The sequence below is a fragment of the Ascidia mentula genome, chromosome 4 (genome assembly GCF_947561715.1).
Source record: "Ascidia mentula chromosome 4, kaAscMent1.1, whole genome shotgun sequence".
NCBI classification, from domain to species: domain Eukaryota; kingdom Metazoa; phylum Chordata; class Ascidiacea; order Phlebobranchia; family Ascidiidae; genus Ascidia; species Ascidia mentula.
The window spans coordinates 2,498,481-2,524,823 of NC_138569.1; the positions used below are offsets into that span (position 1 = coordinate 2,498,481).

Consider the following 26,343-nt stretch of genomic DNA (forward strand, 5'->3'; position numbering starts at 1 on the left):
TTACCCCAAACTATGTTTAGGTGTAAAATTGTGCCATGAACTGTTCAAACTTTGTTGATTGCTGAATGTATCACCACTGTTGAAATAAAGGTAATTCATGATGATGATTATCACATTTTTATTCATTTAGTTTGTTGAAAAGTTATACATACAGTTTTCTGATGAGCCCAACTTAATAAAATAGTTAGAACAGACAAATTTGAACAAACTGTGCTCACATATTTTGCATTGTTGTGTCCATATTGCAACAAAAAAACAAGTTTCAGATAATACGTAAGGGGGCCTGAATAATACATATATATATCTTTTTTTTTAAACTGCTCTTTTTTGGTGTGAAGTCATTAAAATGTATCTTAGTGGCTATGTTTCTTGTATTTCCATCACAATTTAGTTGTAGAATACTGTAAAATCACATGCAGATTGTAGGCCTGAAAAAAAAACAGCTCATAGGAAAAGATTTTAACGATAGACATTTTGTTTGTTGAACAAAAACGTTTGTATTAAGTTGTGTATGTTGGTCCGTTTTGGATTAGCAAATAGTTGGTGGCATTGAATGTTTTGTGAACAAATTTATTTATATTTTGCTTAATTCCAATATTTGTATTGTGATGATTTGTCACAAGTTAAAGCAAGGGTTCAAAAGGTCTGTTACATTTAATTTTGTCACAACCTTATTGTAAATGGCTTCATACCACTAACCTAAAACAATGCATGACCATTTTTTGTTGAACTACACAAATAGTTTTTGGGCAAGGTGTTTCAGTTTAGATTACATAAAACTGGTGATATAACTAACACAAATATAGTTTTTCTTCCCTTTTGATAATATTGCTTTTGGTTGAAGTGCAGGAAAAGCAGAGAAGATGACTTCCTCATCTTCAAGGAATGCAGGAATTATAAAACTACGACTAACAGGTCAGAGTTTAGCATTGGTGTAACTTGTTTTACTGTGTACTGTCATATCTGCTGTTCAAATATAGTTAGAATTTTGTCATGCAATAAACACAGTGTAGCCTTATGTATGTGATGTATCAAAAAAAGTTGTGTAAATAACAAATATCTCCTACTGTGACGTTTTTGGAACAAATAGTTCTACCTCAGCTGACAGTAGTAAATGGGCAACTTTGTGAATACAATGGCCCCAAACAGCAGCAAATTGTGATAACATTTATCAAGGCAACAGTTTACATCCGGTGTTGTTTAAGAAAAGATCTGATCAACGATGTTGCCGCAAAGATTTTTCTTGCGTACAGATTTGATTGGAAGATAGGAAATTGCTTTGCATGCCTCACTGACATGATGTTTGATAAATAAGGTTTGACACCCAACACAGAACAACAGCTTTGTGGAGAAATTTATCGCTCATTTTTGTTAATCTTGATACCATCTCTTCAAGCTGGAGATGGGAAAATGTCATCAAGACCATAAAAATCAACCTGTTCAGCTTGGTAATATTGGCGGATCTGCACTTACTGGTCAGATATCCAAAATAACTCACAATAGCTGGCATTCGAACAGTGGCAGTGCATTATTTTTTGTTATGCTGTGTTGTTAAAATGGTTAAATTGTTGTTAAATTGTTCTTGGAAAAAAATGACGTGTAAAGTAGGTTTATGTTTGGTGGAAAAGAGTCAAATTTCCAATTTAGTAAACACCTTACTCTGAGATACCTGACTTCATTTTGGCAAGAGAAACGTGAACATAAGAGAGATCATATCTGTTTGCACGATGTTAATGCCTTGTCAAAAGGCGACCAGAACAGTTCAGTTTAATCGGTCCCACTCCGTTGTGAAACGAACCTCACATCGTTTGGCGCCCTAGCTCGGTTTAACGGTACATGCCGTTTTCACCAATCGCCGTGATAATAACATTCCTTGTGAACTGGCATCTTTGTCAACAGGGCAAGCTTCGGTGGTGTGTGGCGCATTCAGACGCCGCTGCCATTTCCTATCCACCGACATGTTTCCTGTGTCTGACGACACACACTTGACTGGCGGCCTATCACGTGATGTGGGGTTAAAGGTCGCGCTCCGGGCCAGGCTACGTCACCTTTTGGCTTGCCATTAGGCGTTTGCAGCCTCTGGATGAGACGGCGAAAGTAGTTTTAAAAGCGTGCTGTCATTGGGCAAAGCTCGGTTTGTCGGGTTTACATTGCGCGGCGTCGCAGGTTCGCGTGTTTGTTGTCGTCTACTCTTGGACATTACTTCTTACATAGTTGCACTCCGCATGTTTAACCTCTGTCGTGAAACCCGCTAAAGCTGTCTGGCAGTTGTCCGTTTGGCGGAATGATGAATCAAGCGCTTTTTAAGTGTAAAAGTTACGATATTCTTTGTTGCCGCCAAACTCGACATGAGACGGTATATTATTGTTTGCCGGTATTCGCCGTAGAGACATTAACAATATGTCATGGTGACTGGCGGAATCGAATTACGACACTTGTGGTTTTTGTCAGACTTTTTCTTCCTCGTTTGCTGCCAGGGGAGGGCGCAGCTAATGTAGTTTCTATTGAGGGAATCTGAGTCTCCGTCTGAGGTTGGTGTCTGAAAGGATATTGCTCACAACGATGTGTTCCACTTGTGTTTGGAAAACATCTGGCCTCTCGTCGCCGATGTCTAACTGCGTGCCCCGCTCCGGAATCCAAAGCGTTTTCCTCCCCCAGCGGTGCGTCGCGAAAGCCACCAAATTGTCGCAGACGCCCAAAGAGCTGGCGACTGTAGTCGACACGGGAGGGAAACCGTTTTCCTGGCGCTGCGACGACTTAATTTAGCTTCTAATTAAACGTGTGGAGCCTTTGCGGCCTGTCATCACAGTGGGCAGTCCTTTCATTCACAATTGTACAGCAGTTGGTCTTATCCGCTGATAGTCAGGTTTCTTATCTTGGACTTTTTGAAATTGTCAGTTTGCGATTTTGCAACGACAGAAACGAACTCGGTTTCAAGAAAGTTTGGAGTTTCGAGGAGTGTTTTTTATTGGATTGTTGTCTTATAAATGTTTTCAGTGTTTTGATATTTGCAGTTCGCACAAACTAATAATTTTTTTCGATTTTTGATAGAGCCGTGTTTTTGTGATTCAAAAATAACTTTGTCTGCGGTCAGAGTGTTTACATAGAGTGTTTCCAATATGCCCATTACTCACAAGTACATCGTTGAAAAAATTAAAACACATGAAAAATATCGCGATATTTTGTGTGATCCTCGTGTTTTAGGCCAATCTTACCGTAGGGAACCCGTACAGTCTGGACCATGACCTGAAAAAAAAAATCGCCCTAGTTGTGACAGATACGCGGTCGTGGCTCGGCAAGCCAGTGTTAGTTTATCGTCGGGCCGTCGCGTTTGTAGAAGTGCTTTGCACTTGAACTCGGTATTGGTGCAGGGCAATCCGCGCATTGCAGAACCCCCAAGAGGTTCCTACTCTTTACTGGAGAGCGCAGAGGAATTTGTCAGTTGCTTGGTACAGATCAGAGTTCAGCACTGACTGCAAACCAGAGCAGTTTAAACTGCAAAGCCTGAATTTGAATTTTACTTTGTTACAGTGAGCTGCAAACATTTGTGGTGCGTTTTCTTTGTGAGACTTAGCACTTTTAGGTAAAAGTGATTGTTTTTGGTGTTGTTATGATTCAGATTGTTGTGAAACAGCCTACGCTTGTTAAGTTCTTTTGCCATTGTACCAGCCACACTTAATGAACCTTGTGTTAAAAGTAATTTGCTGCGTTATGGCTGTGAGAAGTCAAGGACAAAGTTGCACGAAACGTTCTCCGTGTTCAATAACCAAAAACCCTGTATCCGGGTAGAGATTGAAGTCGCGTCCACTTTAACCACTCGCGTTATGCACGCGCCCTACTGTTGACCCCAAACCCGGGATGATTTTACGGCGTTGTTGCGGGTTTACAGTCGGTAATTATGATGAACAAGGCATTTGGTGGCGCGCGACTCGGCATAGAATCCGCCCTGCCTCGCGTGGGTTTAGGCATTAACGGATCGCCGGCATCGCATCGGTTTCCTTCTCTCGCCGTGGCACGTAGACGGCTTAATCTTATTTTTGTTCGTCGTTGGCCTGCACCCCGACCCCTCACCAACACGTCGCTACGCACACAACTTCTGTGTGACGTAGTGGCCTTACGTGATGACGCATTGTACGTACCACAGAGGTAATTGGTTTGTGTCTACTGTGTATTAGAGACGCCGGGCGCTGTTGTCCGCTGGGAAAGAGTTAATGAAGTTCAGCCCCACGCAGGGTGACGAGGAAAGCTTTGCAACTGTTGACTTGTCGGTGTTAGTGACACAGGGCCTTGTGCCATAGCCGACAGAATTATACGACTTGTCAGTGGAGTCAAAAAATGACTTTAAATTCTCGTTCCCAATGTAATGTTTTTGTCAGTCAATGTTAAGTTTTTGAACTGTTCTTGATTTGGGGTTCAGTCGTCGATTTGCAGCTGTTCCCTCTTGCTCATCACACATGTCTCTGGCAAGTGTGGGTAGAAATTGGATTCTCGTACGAGTCCCCTTTCACGCTCTGTATGCAGCATGAACAGGTATCGACTCGTTGCTAATTTTGTTTGGGGTCATTTGAATCTAAGTCTGCCTCTTCACGCGGGCTGTGTATTGGTTTTTATCTTATGACGCAATGGGGATCTATCTGTGCACTGGGACACTTGACCCCTGGACCTGCGCTCTCGAAACCTAAGCCACCTCTTATTGAGATACGATTGTACCTCGCTGTCGAACGTTTCAAATTAACCCAAGACGAACTTGCAGTTACACTACGTTTCCAACTTAAGAGCTTGATTGTTTCACTGGATACGGGTTCTCTGTGATATTCGATTAAACCCAGGTGTCTGCCCCATTTGGCAGAAACACGTCCCGGCCGGGTGGCCCAGCTGATGGGGTGGTGAGAGCGGCAGGGGTTCTTTCCATTTGATTGTGTGGCAATATGTCTGTTTGCGACGTCGCGTGAGTGTCTGGACAAACACCATAATCGCGAAATTGTGACGAATCAACTACCGTCGTCTGTCTGGCATCCTGCCGAGGCGTTTGGAGAGGAAAAGCGTTTTAACTTGGATACAACCCTCCGCATACCCCCTCTTCTCTGCCCACTTGTATTGTTGAGTTTAATCAGAGGTGCAAATATGCACAGGGTGGGCTTAGTCCTCACTCTTGTGATTTATCGTCATCTCGCCCCTTTAAATTGCGCAAGAAACCGATGAATATTTTTTGTGTACATAACAACGCACAGGTGTTAGAGGCAGTTTGGTCTGAATCAGTCCAAGAAGGGCCGAAGTAGGCCAATATTTTAATTGTAGACCTATAAGTAAACGCTCTAAACATTAGGTGCACCGCGGAATCAACCTCTGAACGTCATTCGTACGAACTCTCGCACTTGCAGAGTTCTAATTGGATTTGCAACTATTTTAGCCTGATAGATTTTGGAATGTGGTCTATACAGTTGCATTTTCAAGATCGTGGTATCGGGTTTCGATGATCTGCTTTCCCGCGCCGCTTTCGTTGTGACGTCACAATGGACCGGTGTGGAACACCTGCCATCCCGGTAACTTTTCCCACGTGCCGACTTCGCTCGATCTTTTCACGTTTAATTCGTTAACTTCCCTATGTGGTTGTTTACTTGTGTTTGACAATAGTATCGTTGTCGACCGGAAGAGGGTGTATGGTTTAATCTGTGTTGGTTTGTTGCCTGCTAGGGTAGAAATGCTGTTGGCGTTCTGGGCTTAAGACGGTTGAACAGCCTTGCTTTACCAGTGATTGCAAAAAGGTTTTGTGTAACTTCGTTGCTAAATATAAAAAAAAAAAACGATTTACTTTAGGTGAATTTCTCCAGAATATTTTCATCACTGAGAATAAACTGTTTTTTTCATCACCGTTTCACAAGTTAGTGTCGGAAATTATCCCGGCAAGTTAAATATGAGAAAATCATACTAAATTCGTAAGTTAAATATCGGACGAGAACAAAATAAGTCAGGCGAATATTTTTGGAACAAGTAATCGTATTGGTTTAAATAACTTGCCGCTCCCACGCCCCAAGTAAATTTGCTTGGTCACCTTTTGGAAAGACGTGGGGGTAGGAAGGAATTTTGTTGGTGAGCGGATAAGGAAGGGAGCAATTCCTCAAAGGGAAACCCAAGACCAACGCTGTTTTGGGGACGGGGAACGTTTGGCCGCGGCGGCGGTCTTTGTTTGTTACCACGCACCGCGCGCTACGACGTTCAGTCACGCACCGGTGACTTGGACGCCTTGTCTGACGTCAGACAGCTGAAGAAGAGAATTACGAAAGGAATTTCGCTCGCCGCATCGCGGTGTGCTGGTCATTATCGAACTTACTCGGGTTTCTCGCCAGGTCAGAGAGCGTTGTGAGCGTTTGCTTCATAAACTGAGTTGTTGTAGGTTTTTGTTTAAACTTGCTTTGGTTTTAGACTAGTGCGGAGTTATTTTTTCATCAGAATTAAGCGAAGGTTTTATATTTAATGAAACCATGAGTTGATTGTCAACGCAGTTGCGAGGAAAAGCATTTTAAACTCATCTTTGGACTCGTATTATTTCTGCTTATAATCCCGTAGTTTAAAACTTTTTTTTATATATTTACCTTTTCTTTGACTGATATATTTTTCGTGATTTGTGACATCGTCACCACGTCTCATACCAAAGAAAATAAGTCGCTTAGAAGCTCAGAAACGGGACATTTCACATTTCTCTGTATGACAAGGTGAAAAAATGCGCCAGTGTCCTTGAAACAGATTTTGCTGCCAAAGATAAACTTGACTACCGTGACTTAGCATTATTATTCCGCCGGCATTAATGGGGGCTCAAAGTACAGGGGGATTACCCCCTGGAGCGTATTGTATTGCCGTGAATTAATGACAGGTTGATTGGTCGGGTGACGCCCACACTGGCCTTAACGTTGAAAGGAATGTCGTTTTGCAACGATGCTCTTGTTCTCTTTGCCATAGACCAGTGATTCCCAACCTTTTAGCGATTGCGTACCACTTGGAGGTGAAACAATTTCGACGCGTGCCACCTAGTTGAGTGTTACAAAGTAACCTAGGGGATGAAGTAACAAACATTTTGGGATCACTTACGATTTTTTAAATTCGAACTATATCCGCAATTTACGGAAAGGTGTTCGCAAACCACCGGTTGGGAAAGCCATAGATAGTAGAGCAACTCAGTAAGTTCAGTGCAAACCCAGCCGTTGTCGTGGATTTTTCGCAGAACTACAAATCCTTTCAGTTTCCTGGGGGTCCGTGTCAGGATTTTGTTAGAGTCAACTGTCAGTTTGAGGAATGTGTAGACACAACACAAAGCGCAGTTCGAAGGCCGGATCCTGACCCATTTTCTTACGTTACCAGACTGAACTTCAGTCCCAGCAGTGACGAATGCTAAAGAAACAAATTTGTCGCCGCAGGTTGTGAAGTTTCGAACTTTCGTCTGTCCCGAGGTTGCGCACAAGCTAAACGTCGTTTCGTGACGTCAGATGGTTCTTCTGTCCACAATTTGTCGATTTCGGCAGAATTGATGAAGGTCATTTTAAAGTAGTGGCTTGTCAACTCTTACGTACTTGCGGACAGATAAAATTTTAACCAACTTTTAAAGTCCGTTGATTTATAAAATTTAAACTAAAATGTCTAAAAATGTCTGCATTATTTTGTCCCGACCTCCTTGGAAGGAAGACGATATAACAAAAAGTTTTTCTTTAAATTCATGTTATTTCGCGACCCCCGGACTCCCAAACCTCATTATTGCGCAACTGCCGAGTTAGTTTTCGTACCGTTTGTAAACGTCTTGTAATGCGTGAGTCAAAGGTAAAGGGGAAGTCTTCACGGTGGAGATAGACACCACGGAGATGTTGGGCAATCGGCGGTAATCTTTTATATGCTGACGGATTTGTGTCTGGGTCGGTAAGTCACCGATCACGTGGCGTTTACCTAAGATATTCCGTGTTATGTCTGCTCTACTTGAGTCGGGATTCTGTGGAGAAAGAACTTCCAGTTTCCAAACGCCGAAGAAAATCACATTTATTTGATCTGTCAGTAATTCCGCGTGTTCTCCGAACGGGAACCGTCAGCACTCATTTCTGTTTGTGAGAAACTCGACAGGCGTGTACTTAAACCGTACAAGACTCGCGTGGGGTTTCAATGGGAGAAAAGGTACCCGAGCGCCTCGTGGTTTAACGTATGGTGGCTCAGGTCGGTTCAATTGTAATTTACGGTTTTTAGGTTTGTGATTATGACGCGTAACTATTTGTTCACTTTTGAATCTAGGGACATTGCAAGCAGTGTTGGATATGAGCTTTGTTGGCTTTAGGGCAAGTTGCGAAAAATAAACTTAGCCTATATTGCGCTCCCCAAGGATAAGGATGAAATGCGACAAATCAATATTTTTGTCGTAGTCAAGCTTGTGAATAAATTAACTTGATGCGTTTAACCTCTTTAGGCCTGAACCTACGTCATTAGGTTATGCAGATGGCCTTGATTTTTGGCTGCCACAGATTGTAAGTGGCCACAGTATGTCACAATACATTTTCACCTTCGTGAATGAGTGTGTCAGAAGGACGGTGGAATTCCGTGACTTCTTGAGTTACCACTTCGAGTTGCAAACGATCTGCAGTCGCAACGGCGTATTGGGTTTTAGTCATTTGCCAGTGCGTCACTGTTTTAACTCATGCTGAGGTTTAGCGAATGACAAAACAGAAAGATATTTGCCCTACGGTTAAACGTAACACCTTCGAGCGTTCAGGAATGGTTTTTGCCGTCTGTCGCCTGTATACAGTTGTAACATTAAAACGTTCCGCCCTTCCTTCAATATTTGATTGGACAGAGCTGTGTCTGGAACCGTGTCGCCACTTTCCACTGATGTGGGAGTGCATGTGGGTATTTGTATGGTGGGGGCGGTGCGGGTTGCCTTTCAGTCCGTTCGTCTTGCGGTTCTCCGTCTGTTAATTGAAACATTCCGGAGTCTGGTCGGCACGTTCAGTCTAATTGACCAACACGCACGTCTTTATATAACTGCGACAATAATTTTTACTGGACACCATTATTTCTTTTTGATCGTGTTTTTTTTTCATTGTAATTTGATCTCAAAAGTACATCAATTACGTGCTTGTATAGTTGCGATAATAATTTTGTCTGGACACTATTGTTTCGTTGAAAATGAAAGCCAAAGCTAAAATGCTGTTAATCATTTAGCAAACGTTTCGAACACTAACTGGGTTCATCATCAGTACTACAAGCTTTGGCTTTCATTTTCAAAGTTATCAACCCCAAATATTTTGCACCCAACTATTGTTTCGTTTTGACAATTTATTTTGTCAATTTTAATTTTAATCAATTTCCTGCTTGGTTTGTTGTGACGAAAAGCACAAAGTTAGAATCCAATCGAAGGTGTTTATTTTTTATGATAGCATCAACCGCGAGTCAAAACCATGGCGCTAGTCTCTGTATCCGAGATTCTCTCCGCGCTTTCGTTAAACAACAACATTCAAAATCCCCTCATCGTTTCCTTGCTTCCAACTGGCGGCGTCGTTTCTTAGAAGAACGTGGTGGAGTCGGCGGATTTCGCCGAGGAATGTGACTTGTTTGTGGCAGTACGGAAAACCCGAAGTTAAAAAAGGGCGCAAGGTCTGCCTTACCTCATTAGCTATTTACGTTACCCACCAATGCACGGGACCAGTAACTGTATCTCCACGCCAAGTAATTGCAGGCGGCGACTTTTCTTTGTCATAAGAATCATCACCCAGGAACTTATTTGCCGACAATATTTATGTTGTGTTTGCTGCAAAGAAAATAGGTGCGATTTATTTGAAAGTGTTTAGACTATAATCTGATACAAGTGTTGAAAAGTAAATGAAATTCCACGAAATTTGTTTTGTACTAAAAAGTCGACGTTATCTGGTGACCCCGATTCTTAAAAATAAACATCTTCGAAATTAAAAATTTTGGTAAAACGCAGTAGCTTCGTCGATTAATTGCCTGGGGGCAAAGAGCCTGGAAGTAACGTGAATACCTCGCCTTGTCTGGAAAGGTGAGACGTTTTGTCTGAAATCTGCCCTGTCGCCACGGGCGGGTAGCCAGCCTACCACTTGCAGTGTTGTGGCAGTTGCGGAACAGGCGATCACGCCCGGTCTAGAAGGATTTTCCAGTCGTTTGCGGTCTCGTTGGTGTCTTAGGAAGTAGTTCGCTTAAGGTGACCGTGTACGTAAGCGAGTTCATAAGTTCTGGGGAGTCGAGCGCTCTGTCCTACCCTTGGTGAATGCTTCGTGCACGGAAACGGATTTCGATCGGTTGGCATTATAACCACAGCCAACACAGTACAACACGCGCCACCACTTAAACCGTTACCAGAGTTGATGATATGCCAGGTGAGGTCTTGCTACCCGCTAGTTTGTTATTCGTTGTGTCAAGGTTGGACGATCAGCTGTAGAACAAGTTTAAGGAAGCAAAGTCACAGAAATTAAGTTTGTGGGTGTTTCTGTTTGCGTTGACCAGTGGGTTAATATCACCAAAACGGCGAAAATGTACCTAAAATATTGTTTGGAAATTGGTTTTGTTTAAGACGAAAAGAGGTGTGCAGATGCAGTTTCACGACCTGACAGTATGTTGCTGGTCATGTCGCCATTTTGCACCCTGGGTGTTATCTTTTCTGTGGGAGTGTTTTTTCAGTAAATTTCATTTTATAGGGCCCACTGTTTCTTTACTGCGCCCTCTGTTATAGGAAGGTAGTTATCGAACGTGCAGTTGTGTGATTCCACCGGTTCTGACCACCTTGCTAATAGCGCTATTCCCAGGTTGTAATTTTGATCACGACCAACGTGACGTTGAAGTTTTGATTTGGCCAAAACGTATAGGCCAGTCCGTCGGTTAAGTCTACCCCACACTTTGCCGAAACTTTCCCACATTCAAGTCGCCACCCGACTACACGATGCACCCAACGAATTTCGCTAATTGCTCCGGTTATCCCCGTCCCTGCATCCGTTGGGCCGGCGAATAATTGTCGAGCCATCGACACGATCTTGTCGTCCCCTCAACCGCCTATTACACCGTCTGGCTTTGGTGTAATTGAAAGTTGCTCTCTTCGTTGTCGCGCCGTCGATCTCAGCGAGTCGCGATGGCAGCTAGCTGTTCATGCAAGAACAAGCATTTTACATATGGGGTTCAATTATTCATGGACTACTTGGAACGAAGGTAATGATCCCTTTCTAATGCATAGACTCGAAAGGGGTCGATGGATTTAGATGAAACCTTTCTAGAGTAACAGGCAACGCCAAGGTAAATGCTTTGTATTTGTAGCGCGCTTTCCGTTAAATAGTAAAACTGTTGTCCTTGAGTTCCTTCATTATAGCAATCCTGTGAAGTAGTAACAGCAATATAATTGACTGAAAATGCACTTGGAGTTAAATACAACCGTTTAAGTACTTAAGTTATTCCAGTTTAAGTATGTTTGCGCAAGTATGTTGATTTGCTTCAGCGTTGTCCTTCCTAAATGCCCAGACAGTGGACTTGGTTGCACTTAGGCATGTTTGACAACTTGGCGCCAGAACTTTTGCGTGGACAGTTTGCATAGTCTAAGGTCAGACTTCTGCTATCGCCGGTGAAGTTTGTGCTGATATAATGTGTATTTGACAGAAGGCACCTTGATTGGACAGGTCGTTGGGTGTGATACCAAACCAAACGTTGGAACGGTTTCCCCACGAATAATGAAACTTGTAAACCAGAAAAAAAGTAACTCGCACGATAAACGGGGTAATTGTATATAGATCAAACATAAGAAGGTAATTCATCGCGCTTAGTTCGTGTATATGACAATGCACCAAATAAATAGTCTCAAATAACCCGGTACACGGCACGATATCGTTCAACGTTTTGTTAAAAATCATTTAATTTTTCCACGGCTGTTTCGGTGAAATTAAAACCGGAAATATTGTTTCCTATCAACAAATCGTCAAGGGTCGGTCTTTGGACTGCAGGGAGCCTCAACAGACGTCCGATGCCTAATTACTTGTCTCGTTTCGGCGATAAGGCGATTAGGACACCCCGGCAAAGGGCGGTCGGCTTAGTATCGCTGTCCCACAGCAAAGACCATCTTGATAGCTTTAGCGATAGTGACGGTGATTTCAAAAAATCAGTTTGACATGCAGGAAAACGTACTATAGATACAACAAATCTCAACCCATTATTGGTGCGTTGAGTACTGGCGCTTCTACACTCGGTCGCCAACCATTGTTTTGTCAAGAGCTTTTTCGTGGGCATTGATGGTTGAATGCTAGCAAATGTGTGAAATTCAAATGTTGATTGCATTGCAGAATTGTTAGAAAGTGTATAAGGCAATTATTGCCTCTGATTTGCAAACTGACTGTGTACGTGGTTGGTTATGATTGGACAACGGTTTGGATTTAGGTAACATTTACAAGGCCAGTTTCGCCGAACCCGAAATGGGTGTCAACATGTTCAAAGTGAAGAAGCTTCGCGTTAAAGGTGAGTTGTATCGCATGTGTGTGCTCAGACGTTTCAAAGCAAATTGCAGTTGTGATCTTTGAAATTCAAACCGTTATCAAACCTTGTTCGTCTCTTGGACGAAACCAAACCACAAAAGTTAAATGAAAAGAGACCAACGTGTTTGAACTTTTGTCATGCAAACATATAACAGCAAGACGGTATAAGATTGCTTCAATGTCATAGACATACAAGTCTTTTAACCTCCGTTGACGACGTTGGGGAAACCAAAGTGTCGTTGTTTCCTTGCAAGGTCTCCTACGTTCTGTTTCTGCTGCACTGAAACTGCTTATTAGCAGCATAACTGATCAATGGTCTCTACCTGCCTTTGCCCTTTAATAACTGGTGTGGAAAATTAGCGGCTCAGGTGCGGACAAGGAATGTTATTGTCGAAAGTGAAAGATTTGCTTTGGGAAATTGTCTTGGTAGCATCTTGCAAATCTGTATATAGTGTGTGGATTAAACGTGTCTGAGAAGCTATTTTGCTGTAGACTGGGGAGTCGCAACGTTACTTTCGCAAATGTTTATCGATAGCAAAAATGAAGACATTTTCAAAGCGAAATTTGTGCTCTGTCTGCTCACATACATTTTTATTTTTGTGGCGAAGCCTGTGATTGCCTATCAGCGCACTGTTTAAAGGTTGTAAACGACGACCAACAAAGTTTCACACCATGATTGAAATGTCTTCTCACCGTTTTACAAGTTTGAATTACGTCATATCTTGCTGGTTCGCTTTCAACAAGACCTTCAAAGAGTCTGGAGCCAACGACGGGCAACAGCTGGCCTCAATAACCGCGCTTTGTCGTGGTTGCGTCTCGTCAACCTGGCGCACGGAAACCGGTTCGCTGCCCGCGTGGCAGGCCACAGGTGCTGGGGGTGTTTGTGTTCGGCGCCCTCGTTTTGCGACGAAGGGCGTTTGTCGTTCGTGTCGCATCTGCTGGCGTTGCAACTCTTACGCTGAAACGCACAGGAAATTCTTCATGTTTTCGGCGAAGACTTCGCCCTTTCCTGAGTTGTCTGCCAAGTCTGAGGAACGAGCTTTAAAAGCGACATTGCATATTTTCCCCTTTTAACAGTTTTAAAGAAAGAAAGAAGTTGTTCCATTCAAAAGAAAGACATTGAAAGACTGTCGAAGGTGCTTTATCACAAAGTAAGCAAAATGCGTCCTGATCAAGAGGTTTGCGTTTTTTGCCTTGCCATCTTTCTGCATGTTCTGCAGCTCATACTAATGTCTGTTAAAACCAACGATTCCATTTACGGTAACGGTGCAGACCTAACAGCAATCGACTGAATCCATCACAATAAATTTCAAAGAAGCGTTCGATGGGACCGCCGAGTGTTTTTCGCAACTCAACTTATTTTACGATTTGCCTCTTAATCGTGGGCGCAATTTGTCATTCTGGGCGTTTTGCTCCGGGTGGTCCAGCCAACCGAGGAGCGTTAGCCGATTTAAAACCGTCCTGAAGCGACCATTTTAAAGATATTGGATGCACAAACACGTTTGATAAAAACAACACGTGTCTTGACTTGATGCTCTGATAAATATATCCTATTCCTTGATGGTAAAGTTTGTTGTCCAGCTTATGGCAAACAAGCTTGTTTCAGTTGCTGTCTGACACTTGTATGTGTGTTTTGAAAGAGTCATGGTTTGTGGACAAGCCGACACAATGTGAACATTAGTGTCTTGTCACTGTTCAGAGGATACCGCGAAAAACAAATGTAGCTAACATCACCCCGCCATACTATGTCTAACATTGTTCATTTCGTGGCATACGGTTGACTGAAGAAATCTGTTGTTTCCATGGGGTTATTGCCTGGTTGTTGTTCTGTAACACGGTATGAGAACACCAGAGGCATAACACACAATCAACTTTCCAGACGCGCCATTCCTTTGTCTCACAACTTTGCGAGGGCGACGGTGGCAATGGCAAGTGGAGAGGAGAGGGTCTCGACTTTGAGATTTTAATTGGCCGCATACGTCTTGCCCTCGTCTCATTCCTCTCTGTCGGGCTGCTTGCCTTTTTCTTCCCGGTTATGGGAAAGGACCATTCCTAACGCCTTCCTTTCCTGTATCACTTGCTCACGACATTTGGGATCAGACAAAGAGACTCCTGGCGCGTTCCCCTTTGGTCGCCGTTTGCTCGTGTTGTAAAAAACGAATTTGTGCGCGCTGGAGTCGCGCGAAACGGCTGTTTGGTGACCGCGATGGCGCCTTTCGCGTACTTTGCTTGTGTTTGACGCAGATTCAGGGGAATATCGTTAAATGTCAGAATCCTTAGCTCTCAATCTTAAACAACACGCGTGCCAATCTTACGTCTAGTGACAGGATTTGTCGCCATGCTAGTTCTCGTTGAAATTGTCCACGATTTCAAACAACAAAAACAACCTAGGTTACATTTCATGGTACGTCATCTGTATCAGGTACTTCCATTTTAACGAAGAGTTGACAAGGTTTTGACATTGCAATATTGGGGAGGAATGTGTCTCAGTTAAAGTTGCCGCTCCGCACTGCTGTTGTTCAAGGTTAATGCTTCAGCAAACTTTCTTCCATTATTGGATAAATCCTTGGATGCACTTGAGCCTGTTTTGCTTTCTCTGAATGCTGGACGAAATTCTTCTGATTTTTGCCGCGTATTTAGTTTCACAATGCGCGGCTTGGAGCCAAGAATTCAATATCGCACAAGCTCCGACGATCTTGTTACATGATTAGATTGTCATTTTCGAGATGCGTGGTATTGGATTTTCGAGATTAGAGCCATCTGCCTATACATGTATGGGGAAAAATCTCTGACCCGTTAAGATAAACGCAATATTGTTTACAACTAAGGGCAGTTATTTTCTCTCTAAACAAGATTTGTAAAGCTGTAAATATTTAACGGTAGATTATTAATTTGGCGGAAAACACAACACAGAACCTTCAAACGTTATCAGTTCTGCATTTATTGCAAAAAGACCAAGACGCATTTGCAGCAATTACGATCGGCTTTGTTTTAGCAAGAAGACGTTTTTCTGTCTGGCGCTGATGAAACACAAATACACCGAACAACTCTCCAGCACCCCTTATCACGCTTTAACGCAACGATTTGGAGTTAGCTGGCGTGAATGTTCGGATCGGTAGACGGTGAATCAGCAAGTCATGTTTGTTTGTGTCTCTTAAAACGCAATCTCTGAGCAGCGAATTCTGAACTCTGTCCCATCTAGTTGAACAGTCGTTTGGAACCCCCTGAGCAATGAATCACCTCCTCGTAACTTGAAGCTCCCTCGATATCCCTGAGACTGGGGTTAAATGTAAGATAATGTGACAGCCAAATAGCACAAGAGTATTGGGTTTGACTGCATCACTTGCAGACCACCCGGAGATGAATTGCCTGACATTCCTCTTTAAGCCGAGTGTTGACAATGTGGAAAAGACCCGCGGAAACATTCTACACGGAGTCGTATTTCAAATGGTAAAGACGTCATGACATATGCAAAAAACAAGTTTATGTTTTGCTGATCCAGTCAACTTTTATGGATGATTACAATAGTTCGCCACGTTTCGAATAGAAATAATCGGAAATGAGCAAAACAGGATTCCGAGCGTCGCAATGCTTTGGACTTGAAGTTAAAAAACAAAAACCGCCCACCCCCCACCCACACAGGCAGTAAACAACCGTGCGTGCCCCCTCTGAACGCTTCGTCTAAAAGGGGTTTCGGCCCCGCCGTTTCTTATCTGCTATGATCTCTATGTTTACCCGCCTGTCGCGATTATTCGAGCTATGGGTGGAAACGGAAGCGCCGAGAGATGTTTGCGTTCTAGCGAAAGTGACGCGTCACTGTGTATTGAGATGTTTCTGAGCTGTGTATTGAGATGTTTCTGAGCTGACATGGGAAACGTTTGAATCTGAAGATCGCCTTTTTTTGAGTCAATTCTATCAGAATTCTTCATTACAGAAAAACACCAGTTGCTTCCGAAGGCAGGATGTAGTAACCCAGTGCTTATCGCTGTGTTTTTGCGGTTTAAAACATCAGATACATGCTACGCGGAAAAATCAATTTGTTTAGGGTGATTTTCATTAACAACCACAGAACGCGCCACCCAGAATTGTAACCAAAGTTTTACGTATTTTTTTATCCCAACGAAATTGTATGTTACGAGATAAGTTTTAAACCATAGAGATCGTAAAACCTTTTTTCTTTTTTTTCTAGTTTTCTGTGCCAAGAACATCAGCAAGAGAGATTTCTTCCGTGAGTAAAATTCCTTTTTTGACAGCTCTGTTGCTAAATTCCTGATAGCCGTCACGTGATGTTGACGCACCAATCAGCGTTAAGACCCCGAAAACAATCAGCAAAAAGCATTTTACCGCAAACTTCTTTTAAGTGCGTTCTCTCTCCCGGTTAAGTTCTAAAAACAGCCACAAATCGCGCTTGTTACCAAGCTCGCCAAAACGCACTGGGCACTTTTGTGTTTCCGCCGTCAAAAACGTCCCCTTTCATCGCTTTTATCGCGAGCCACAAAGAGCTTCGCGCGGAATGTAAAACTCTCCTCCCCCCCAGCTCCCGGTAAGTCACCAATGTTTGTTTTTCACCAATCCCGTTGATCTGGCGATAAGACGACGGCAATGCAGTTGAGGTGCTATTCTCGGTCTGTTTATCTTCCCTTGCGTCCCAGTTTAAGCGTTATTATGCAAGTGGGGCCCAGCGTAATGCCATGTTAGAATATTAATAAACATAAGCATGTCTTCCAGGCATGTTTCTGTGAATCTCCTGTCACGTAAAAACTACACAGCAGGTGATTTATACACAAGGACAATAATCAAACAGTTCAGCGATTCAAAATCACCAGTCAATATCGCAGTCCTCTTCCATAGGTTTGCAAACCTCCATAACGCCCTAATCCTTGCCTGTAACATTACAGCGAGGCAATATTTATAATTTCACCGTCTCTCAGGCCTCCCGGATCCGTTTGCGAAGATCTTAGTTGAGGGATCAGGACAATGTCACGCTACATCAACATGCAAAACGACTCTAGACCCGAAGTGGAATCAACACTATGACTTGTAAGTCTTTTTATCCCTTAACAGATGCTCAGTTACCTGCAGGTGTAACTGTAATATCGATTTTATTGAAACTCTGCTTTGACGAATATTACTTGTTTTAAATACTGTATATATGGGCAAACATTTTTGGGATTCTATGACAATATTCCATGCACAGCCGTAATATCTGCGCTCTCTCGATCGTTAACCCGAAAGTTAAACAGTGTGTTTTTTACCTCGGCTGAGCAAAAATTTACGAGAAAGCAAACGACTTGAAACGAGATTTTCCGGCCTCAATCAGACATCGAAACGATCGTTTGTCACGCGCGGGTCACGACCAATGTAAACAGAACGGTCTTAAACACCTTGATGGTCATCGGGGCGATATACTGTACTGTGACATGAGGCAGGCATTGATCTCTTGTGTTCATGGACGCAATTGACCACAAAAAGTCGACACCATCGTCATTTAAATCGCGACGGAACCATGCCACAAACATTGAGTTGTTTCATGTTTTTTGGAAAAAAAAGTGTGGTCACAAAAGCTTTCATTTCCACCGGTTCCGCCATAGGCAAAATACTCCATACAAGCGCTAGGTCGGCTGCATATTCTATTAATTTTGTTTACTTAACAAAGAACTTTTGTCTCTGCGCACTCCCCTGTTGTTGGCGACGCGCGTGACCAACGTTCTTCTACTGTTTGGTGACGAAACGCGACGTCGTCGTTGCCACAACTCGCCACAATAGAAGGGATGTCACCTTACGCCTACGCGTTCCCATCTAACCGCCTGTTGCCAGTTCCGTTGTAATTCGTGCGGGGAAGTTCAACGGCAAAACCGAAATTTTAAGCTTGATTCTACGCACGCTGTGGGAAAATGGACTTCCTAGGAAATAAATGACTGCCTTAGCTTGTGTTAATCAGGACGATATCTTCCACAAAGTTAAGACTTCACGATGTATTAGGTTTGTCGTCATATCCACGTACACAGGTGTGCCTTGTTGTGCGTGCTCATAAGATTAATGCTTATTTCACGAGAAACGACAAAAAAAACTCGGATTGTGCCAACTTGCTTATATTCAATTGGAGTGTGTAGTTTTTCACGTGGTTATCTGCACGAAATGCGGATTCTTAGCAAAAATCTATTTTTTCGCAATAAGTGATATCGATTTTGTTAATTGTTTTCACTGAAGCAGTTAATCTGTGCTTTTGTAGAATTTATTTCTGTTGAGATATTTATTCGAGAAGCTGTTGCCAAACCAATACGCTCGACAACCATCACATAAATACCGCCAAATATTCGATAAATTCACACTGGTTGATGTGCAGATACGTCGGAAAGTCGGATTGTATTACGATTTCTGTGTGGAACCAGCGAAAAGTTCACAAGAAGAACGGGGCCGGATTCCTGGGTTGCATCAGGATAAGTTCGAATGCCATTAACCGACTGAAGGACACCGGTTACCAACGTCTCGATTTGTGCAAACAAGCACAGAACGACCCCGAACCTGTCAGAGGTGAGATTTTCGCGGAGTTATTTTGTAGAGAAGGCCGCGGGTTGTGGAACCAAAGTGCTTTTTTCTCTTACTCTTATCATTGAAATTCTTTTGCAGTGAAAAACACCAGTTTTTAGTGCATTTCTTTAAAATTCACACAAAACGTAAAAATTTACTTGAACATACTTTGGTCATGTTTTGAGTATTTCGAGAACAATCATAAAAATTACGTTCTCTATTTTTGTCAAAAAATACGTTGTAAACTCTTGATGTTTTCCTCTGGTTAAGGTTGAAGGTGAAACTCTCGCCCCAATCTCTATTTTCTGTATTTTCTTCAGGCCAGATCGTTGTGAGTATAGAGAGTCGGGATCAGGACGAGAGGACGTCGTTAAACCTCGTGATCGACGCAAGCTCCCTCCTTCCTCCTCCTAATGAAAACGATCTTCCGGAGGGTTGGGAGGCGAGGAGAGCAAACGGGAGGATCCAATACATCAATCACTATGCAAGGTTTGTGAAGTGAAAAAAAACAAATTGCATTATGTTGCTGGTCGTGCTGTAATGCAACGTATTCGTCTTGTATTTATTGAAGTAATTCTTTGGAAAATCATGCACGTATGCAATTACTTTTTTTCGGCAGAATCTAACCCTCTATTGGGCATTGTATTACTACCAGCGACACCAATATATGGAAATATGAATTAAATTGCTTGAAACGAGATGTTTCGGATGGGGGACAGCTAGTTTGTTATCAACTATATTTTTTGCATGCGTTTTATTCATGTAAAACTGTGATGTGTTTTCCAAACATAAGCTTTGTTTCCTCGGGGTTTTATTCAAAATAGTTTATTGAAGTAACAGCAAGAAACCTAAGAAACCTATATATTTCGCTTACAATTAGGCGTCATCAGTAGCACTTAGCCAAAGAAAAGACTGTTTGAAGATTCCGACAATTAGTTAAAGAGATCTATCACTTTCATGAAAATCGGAAAAAAAAAACACTTTCCAAAATATGCTCGACCACAAAATGATGTTGTTTGTATTCAGAACTACACAGTGGGATCGCCCAACCCAACCCACAGGACGACGCAACCGCCGACCGCTCAGCACCATCACCCCCCAAGAATCATCCAGCCAACGACGTCAGCGGACAGCCAGTTCCAGTACTCCACCCGGGATACGACAACCACAGCCCCAGGGGAGTGCCCCTCCTCCCCCTCGTCCAAACGACGACCCCGTGAGACACGAAAGTTTCATGACCCGTAACCAGTTGCACGGGACCCCCCTACCGGAGGGGTACGAACAACGGACAACCCCCCAGGGGCAGGTGTACTTCCTTCACACACAAACTGGGGTATCATCGTGGCATGACCCCAGGGTACCCCGTAACATGGGTGAGATTAACCCAGAGGACTTGGGGCCTCTTCCAGATGGGTGGGAATCTCGCTCATCCGCCACCGGTCGATTATATTACGTCGACCATTCGAGTCGGACTACCCAGTTCACAGATCCCAGGTTGGGAAGATACATGGGACAACTTCAGAACCGCGAGCAGAATAGCGGTGAGTTATTGAAATAAATTCGTGTTTCCAACGCAAGTAATGTTTGGGCCTAGTTAGCCGAGGGTCGTGAGTTGAAACCTCACTGGGAGTTTGATTTTTTAAATCTTGCTCTGACTTGTCAGGAAAAGTGGCTGATCCAGCTATAGGCTGCAATGTTTGGGGTAAACCTAACGATTCCGAAGTTGGCTTGTAGTTTTTTTTTGTTTTGAATAGATTTGTTGCTTCATTGTGATAGTTGACTTTATAATTTATTACTGATGCTACAAAAGTCGCTTCTAACGAGAAGTAGTTGGCTGTGTACTCGGGGTAAAATCACTTAATTCTTGTAACACGCTCAGCGCAAATAAAACACAACCCCCGTAACTATACCTCGTGAAACTTGTTACTTCGTCTCAAAACAAGCAATTCTCATCCCAGAATCAGCACCGACTGCGAGCGATTCGTCCCATCACCACCACCAGCATGTTCCACGTAACCGACGGGACCTCGTTCATAAACTGAAGATATTAAGGAGTGAACTCCAGACTGAACAACCCCAAACTGGCCACTGCCGACTCGAAATCAAAAGATCCGAAGCGTTTGAGCAGTCCTACAGGTGACTTAATATTCAGTGTCTAGGTTGGTTTGGGCAACTTTTGTAAACGAAGTGCATTAAGTGGATCTCGGCACTAGAAACCTTACAATTAGCTCCCTTGAAAACGTATATAGGTTAATTTTGTTATGTTTCCTATATTTCGCTGATATTGCTGCAGCTCCATTGATTATTATGGCTCTTTTGCACATAATGATTTTAGTTTGGAATTTATCTACGCAGTTTAAACTTGAAGTCCAAATTATAACCGACTGTCATGCAAAAAATATTTTCCTTTGATCCACATAATACCCGTAATTAACACTTGTAATTACGCATAGTCTCGATAGACGGGCGTCTGTCAGCGGAACGTTTAGATTATGGAATGAACAGGCTTTCCTTTTTATCGCGTGGGATTCTGTCACACATTATGCCCGCGGCGATTTGTCTCCGCTGTAAAGTGTTGCTTCCTTCGCTGACGTAATCCAGCGTAAATATGTGGCCGGATTTGCAAATTGTGTGGCGGGATATGGTTGGGAAGGTTGGGATAGTAGCAAGTGTGTTTATTGCCATCATTAACTCGTTGAGCGCGTGTGACTTTGACTCCCCTCCCAACAATTAGGGTAAAATTCACAAGTTGTGAGGTAATGTAAAGTATATTTACCTCAAAATACAACACATAAAACACCAATTAGAACAGATAGAGGTGTCGCCATTTACACAAAGTGTAATCACGATTCTACTTTCACCATAGAAAAAAAAATTATGTAAGAGAAAACCTAGTTCATTTGTCTTTTATATCAAAATCATAGATACCCATTATACTCATTAAAAGAGTTCATTATAGAAACAGTGATTTTCAAAAAATAAACAACTTGCTTGCGGCTTCACTAAAATTCACAATTAATGTTGTACAGCTTGCTTTCTTTCATCAATATTCTAATTAACGCTGTGCTTATTCTGAAACAGCTTGATCATGAAGATGAAACCGAAAGATTTAAAGAAACGACTCATGGTGAAGTTTTCGGGTGAAGAAGGGTTGGATTATGGAGGATTGGCTCGGGAGTGGCTTTACATTCTCTCCCACGAGATGTTTAACCCCTACTACGGATTGTTCCAGGTAAGAGATAATCACCATCCAACTTTGTCACTACCTCATGACCGAACTGTAAAACAGTCTTGTCCGATCGGTGACATTGGTTGTCGGAATGTGAACTTTTTTAGTAATAATCGCAGCAACATAACTCACGTGTTTGTAAATATTTGAGACAAACAACATAACCAGTCTAACTGCTCAGTTATAAAAGTAATGATGTTAAGTAGATGATAAATAGTACCCAATTCAATCGATTATTTGCGCTTCCAATCCCTAAACACAAAAATGTCCAATTCTAATCCCTTGGCCATCATCATATGACTCCCAATCTTCAAAGGTTTTTTTTTTTTTACTTCCAGTATTCACGGGAGGATATTTATACTCTACAAATCAACCCGGATTCTCACGTGAACCCAGATCACCTTTCCTACTTCCACTTCGTCGGTCGGATCTTGGGCATGGCAGTTTATCACGGTCATTACATCGACGGTGGTTTCACCATGTTGCTTTACAAACAGCTTCTAGGGAAATCCATATCACTGGAAGACATGGAGGAGGTAAAGAGTTTTGGTCTCTTGATGTTGTGCTTGATTTTGTTGAAAGAGTAGTAGTGATTTTTCATAAAATTTAAGCCAATATAGAAGCAGTCTTTAAATTAGTTTTGATCTGTTGCTTTTACGTTTCCAATACGACATGTAAACATTTCATGCAAACATTACAATACGTATGCAATACGTTATCAATAATTTAGCAAGAGAGGTTTAGTTCAACCTTAAACAAAATGAAACTGCCGCAACTTCTTTATTGTAACTTAGTTCTGATTCAAATAGATTTTAAATGCACGCTGTGCTAATAAGTACATGAAAGGTTATGATATTATTTACGAACTATCATAACTTTTGCTACAGTGAGAGCTTTCAAACGCAAATCATAACAACAAAAATTATAACCCCGTCATTACTCAGGTCGATCCAGATCTCTACAAGTCGATGCGTTGGATTTTGGAGAATGACATCACAGATGTGTTGGATCATACTTTCTGCGTTGAACACAACTCGTTTGGTGAAAGGGTCACTCACGAACTTAAACCGAACGGACTGAATATTCTCGTTAGTGAGGATAACAAGCGGGAATATGTAAAGTTGTATGTCAACTGGAGGTTCCTCAGAGGCATCGAAGCTCAGTTTCTCTCCCTGTCAAAGGTGCGATCTAAAGTTATATAGAAGATTTCTGGTTGCAGTAAACCAACGTTTTTGCGTTTGTTATCAATGACGTCATAAGCAAATGCTTCTGACTCTATCTTACGTCATGATTTTTTTAATTTTTTTTCTGTGCGAGTTTTCAGTGAATTCTTCTATGCGTTTAAAAGTACGTTGTTTTTTTGAATATTATTTTGCTGTAGAATAATGTATGTATGATCAGTCTCAAACGTTTTGAAACATGTGGGCAAAACTCACTGTAGCGTACCACTGTCCTCGACACAAGCATGTAAACAAAAAGTCCAGTCTTCAATTCACAACAGGGCATATTTTAAGTGCAGTGAAGCTTTCTTTAACCACCTTTCCTCATCTTTACTCAGGGCTTCCATGAACTAATCCCTAAACACCTCCTGCGTCCATTTGACGAACGAGAGTTGGAATTGATCATAGGTGGGCTGGGAAAGATTGACGTCAGCGACTGGAAGAAAAACACGAAGTTGAAACACTGCAACCACGATTCGAACATAGTGAAATGGTTCTGGCAAGCTATCGACAGTTTTGACGAGGAGAAAAGAGCAAGGTACATATTTTATAATCTGTCCTGGTGGCACAATTAAACGTCGGTCAATAAAAGTAAAATATAATATGCCTGGCAGTATCAGCAGCATAACATTCTACATAGTTACTTGCTAATTTTTTTCCGCTCGCCAAAATCGTATCGTGGACAAGATCTTTTAAATCTTCTTCTTTCTTATTCAGAGTTTTACAATTTGTCACTGGATCCTCACGGGTTCCACTACAAGGTTTTAAGGCTCTGCAAGGTTCCACGGGCACCCAGGGACCACGTCTCTTCACAATTCAGTTCGTCGACAACAGGACGGACTGCCTACCGAAAGCTCACACGTGGTACGTTATACAAAGCAGTACTGACATATGTTCGTTTGTATTTAATGCCACAGGAAGGAATGCAGATATTTTTTTATTTCTGTAACTGTGTAAAGCTTCAATTTGCTTTATCTATTGAAAGTGTGAGCACTAGATATGTTTCCACCGTGGTTAAAATATAAATATTTTATGTGACACACTGCGGCCAAGAAATAATTTTATTGTGAAACACTGCGATTGGACGCCTCAATATGTCCGATTTAATCCCCTTTCATGAAAAATCTACTTATTTCAATTTCTGTAAGTTGGGAAATAACACATTCTCCTCCATTACAACAGCTTCAACCGTATCGACCTTCCGCCCTATGAAAGCTTTGACAAACTCCTGGATAAGTTGACGTGCGCAGTTGAAAACACGTGTGGTTTCTTTACCGAGTGACCTTGACCTTACAAGGTGAAATCAGAGTGCATAGCGCCGCAAGTGGCAAGGGACAGCTATCCTTCGTCGGGAATTCTTCAAACTCGGGGGCGAGCGAGTGTGACAGCGACATCAAGTGTCTTTTTTTCCCATTTGTTTATTTATCTTTCTACGAGTTTTTGCTGCGCTTTATGTTGTTTTTGTTAGCGGTGTCGTACCAGATGTACAGACCGGGCATTGCACCCATGGTGTTTGTTGAAACACAGAACGGGTAATAGTCCTCAAAATTCGATTCCAATTTGGTAATTTCATATCGAAAAAAAAACTGTCAATCTGAATATCTTGCTAACGTCTGAAATCACGATATTTCGCTGTTGCTTTCCTGCTCCTTAAACATGGTTAACAACAGAAGTGCCGACACAAAAAATTATAATTCGGTTGTCATGGTATAGACATGAACGGAATACTTGGTGCAAAGTCTAATTGTCCGACCCGCTTTTTTCTACCTCAGTGTAAATACTTCTCGACCTCTACCTGTCGCTCTGCTATTTTGAACTTTTCTATTTGCCGCTTTGTGACGTCATCGCTTCCAAATCTTGCCCTTGTGGATATGATAGTGGAACGCGCTAATGTAGGGTATTTTGATGACATCACTGATGCGGTGGTATGAAGCACAATGACGTAATCAATGCGGACGAACTTTTGTGGAAAAAAACGTGTTGTCTGTTTTTCTTGCAAACACTTTTAAACGCCACCTATCTATATTTGAAAACGGACAATTGTGTTCGCAACGTGGTGCTAAAATCTGCTTGAACCCTTGTTCGTTTTTGTTTCTTTGCTTATTTCTGCGTTGGCACATCATTCGTTGTTAGCGCGAGCGATATTTGTTTAAATCGTCAGCATAGGGGGTTTATCGTCAGATTCCTCGACGCGTTTTCCCTGTACTGTTATGCACCGCTCACTATTTCATATCTCACCCGACAAAACAATCGCTGTACTCAAGAGTTGCGTCGTGTTACCGAGATCGTTCGTAGCAAATTGTGTTTCCCGACTATTCTCTGTTGTTTCTCCCTGTGTTTTTGTTTCTTCCCCGTTCATATATTCGACGTAAAGTTGCATTCTTGTTCGTTTTGGTCAATCTTTTGTCTCCGCTCGCCAAATTTATGTTCAGTCAAACGTACCAGACCTTTTAATTTTCATCGTTTTGTCCATGTTTATTAAGCTGTTTATAACCACCAGAAATACGACATTTACGAGTAACTTTTGATTTCGACGTTTTAAATTTTTGACCTTCTCAAAACACTCATTTACAATCACATTTGTGGGAAGTTTGTGACTGGGTAATCAGCCACTAGGTGGCTACAGTTCACACTCATCTTGTTTCGTGTATGCCAGTGTTATCGTGATGTTGTACATACGGAAATATAAGTATATTGGGGAAGCCGACAACGTTGTTTCCTTTCTACGTTCTGTCTCGCTTTTTTCTTCGCCTCTCTTTTCGTGAAAGAAATACAACCATTGGAGATGAATTGTTGTCAGAAATGTTTTTATTAGGGTATCCTAACCACTAACAGAGGATTTTCCAACCAGTGATAACTAAGTAATTCA

At 42.2% G+C, this 26,343-nt stretch overlaps 1 protein-coding gene across 1 annotated transcript; it reads left to right on the forward strand.

Moving 5' to 3' along the window:
* LOC145898384 (E3 ubiquitin-protein ligase SMURF2-like) lies at positions 1-26,278 on the forward strand. The gene is made up of 14 exons (XM_082986824.1): positions 1-90; positions 850-915; positions 16,684-16,722; positions 17,426-17,534; positions 18,841-19,028; positions 19,346-19,514; positions 20,052-20,566; positions 20,984-21,161; positions 22,107-22,257; positions 22,593-22,790; positions 23,199-23,435; positions 23,813-24,012; positions 24,192-24,338; positions 24,657-26,278. Exons 2-14 carry the CDS (start codon positions 864-866, stop codon positions 24,754-24,756), a joined length of 2,283 nt encoding a protein of 760 aa, XP_082842950.1. The 5' UTR covers positions 1-90; positions 850-863; the 3' UTR covers positions 24,757-26,278.
* The last annotated feature ends 65 nt before the right edge of the window (positions 26,279-26,343 follow it).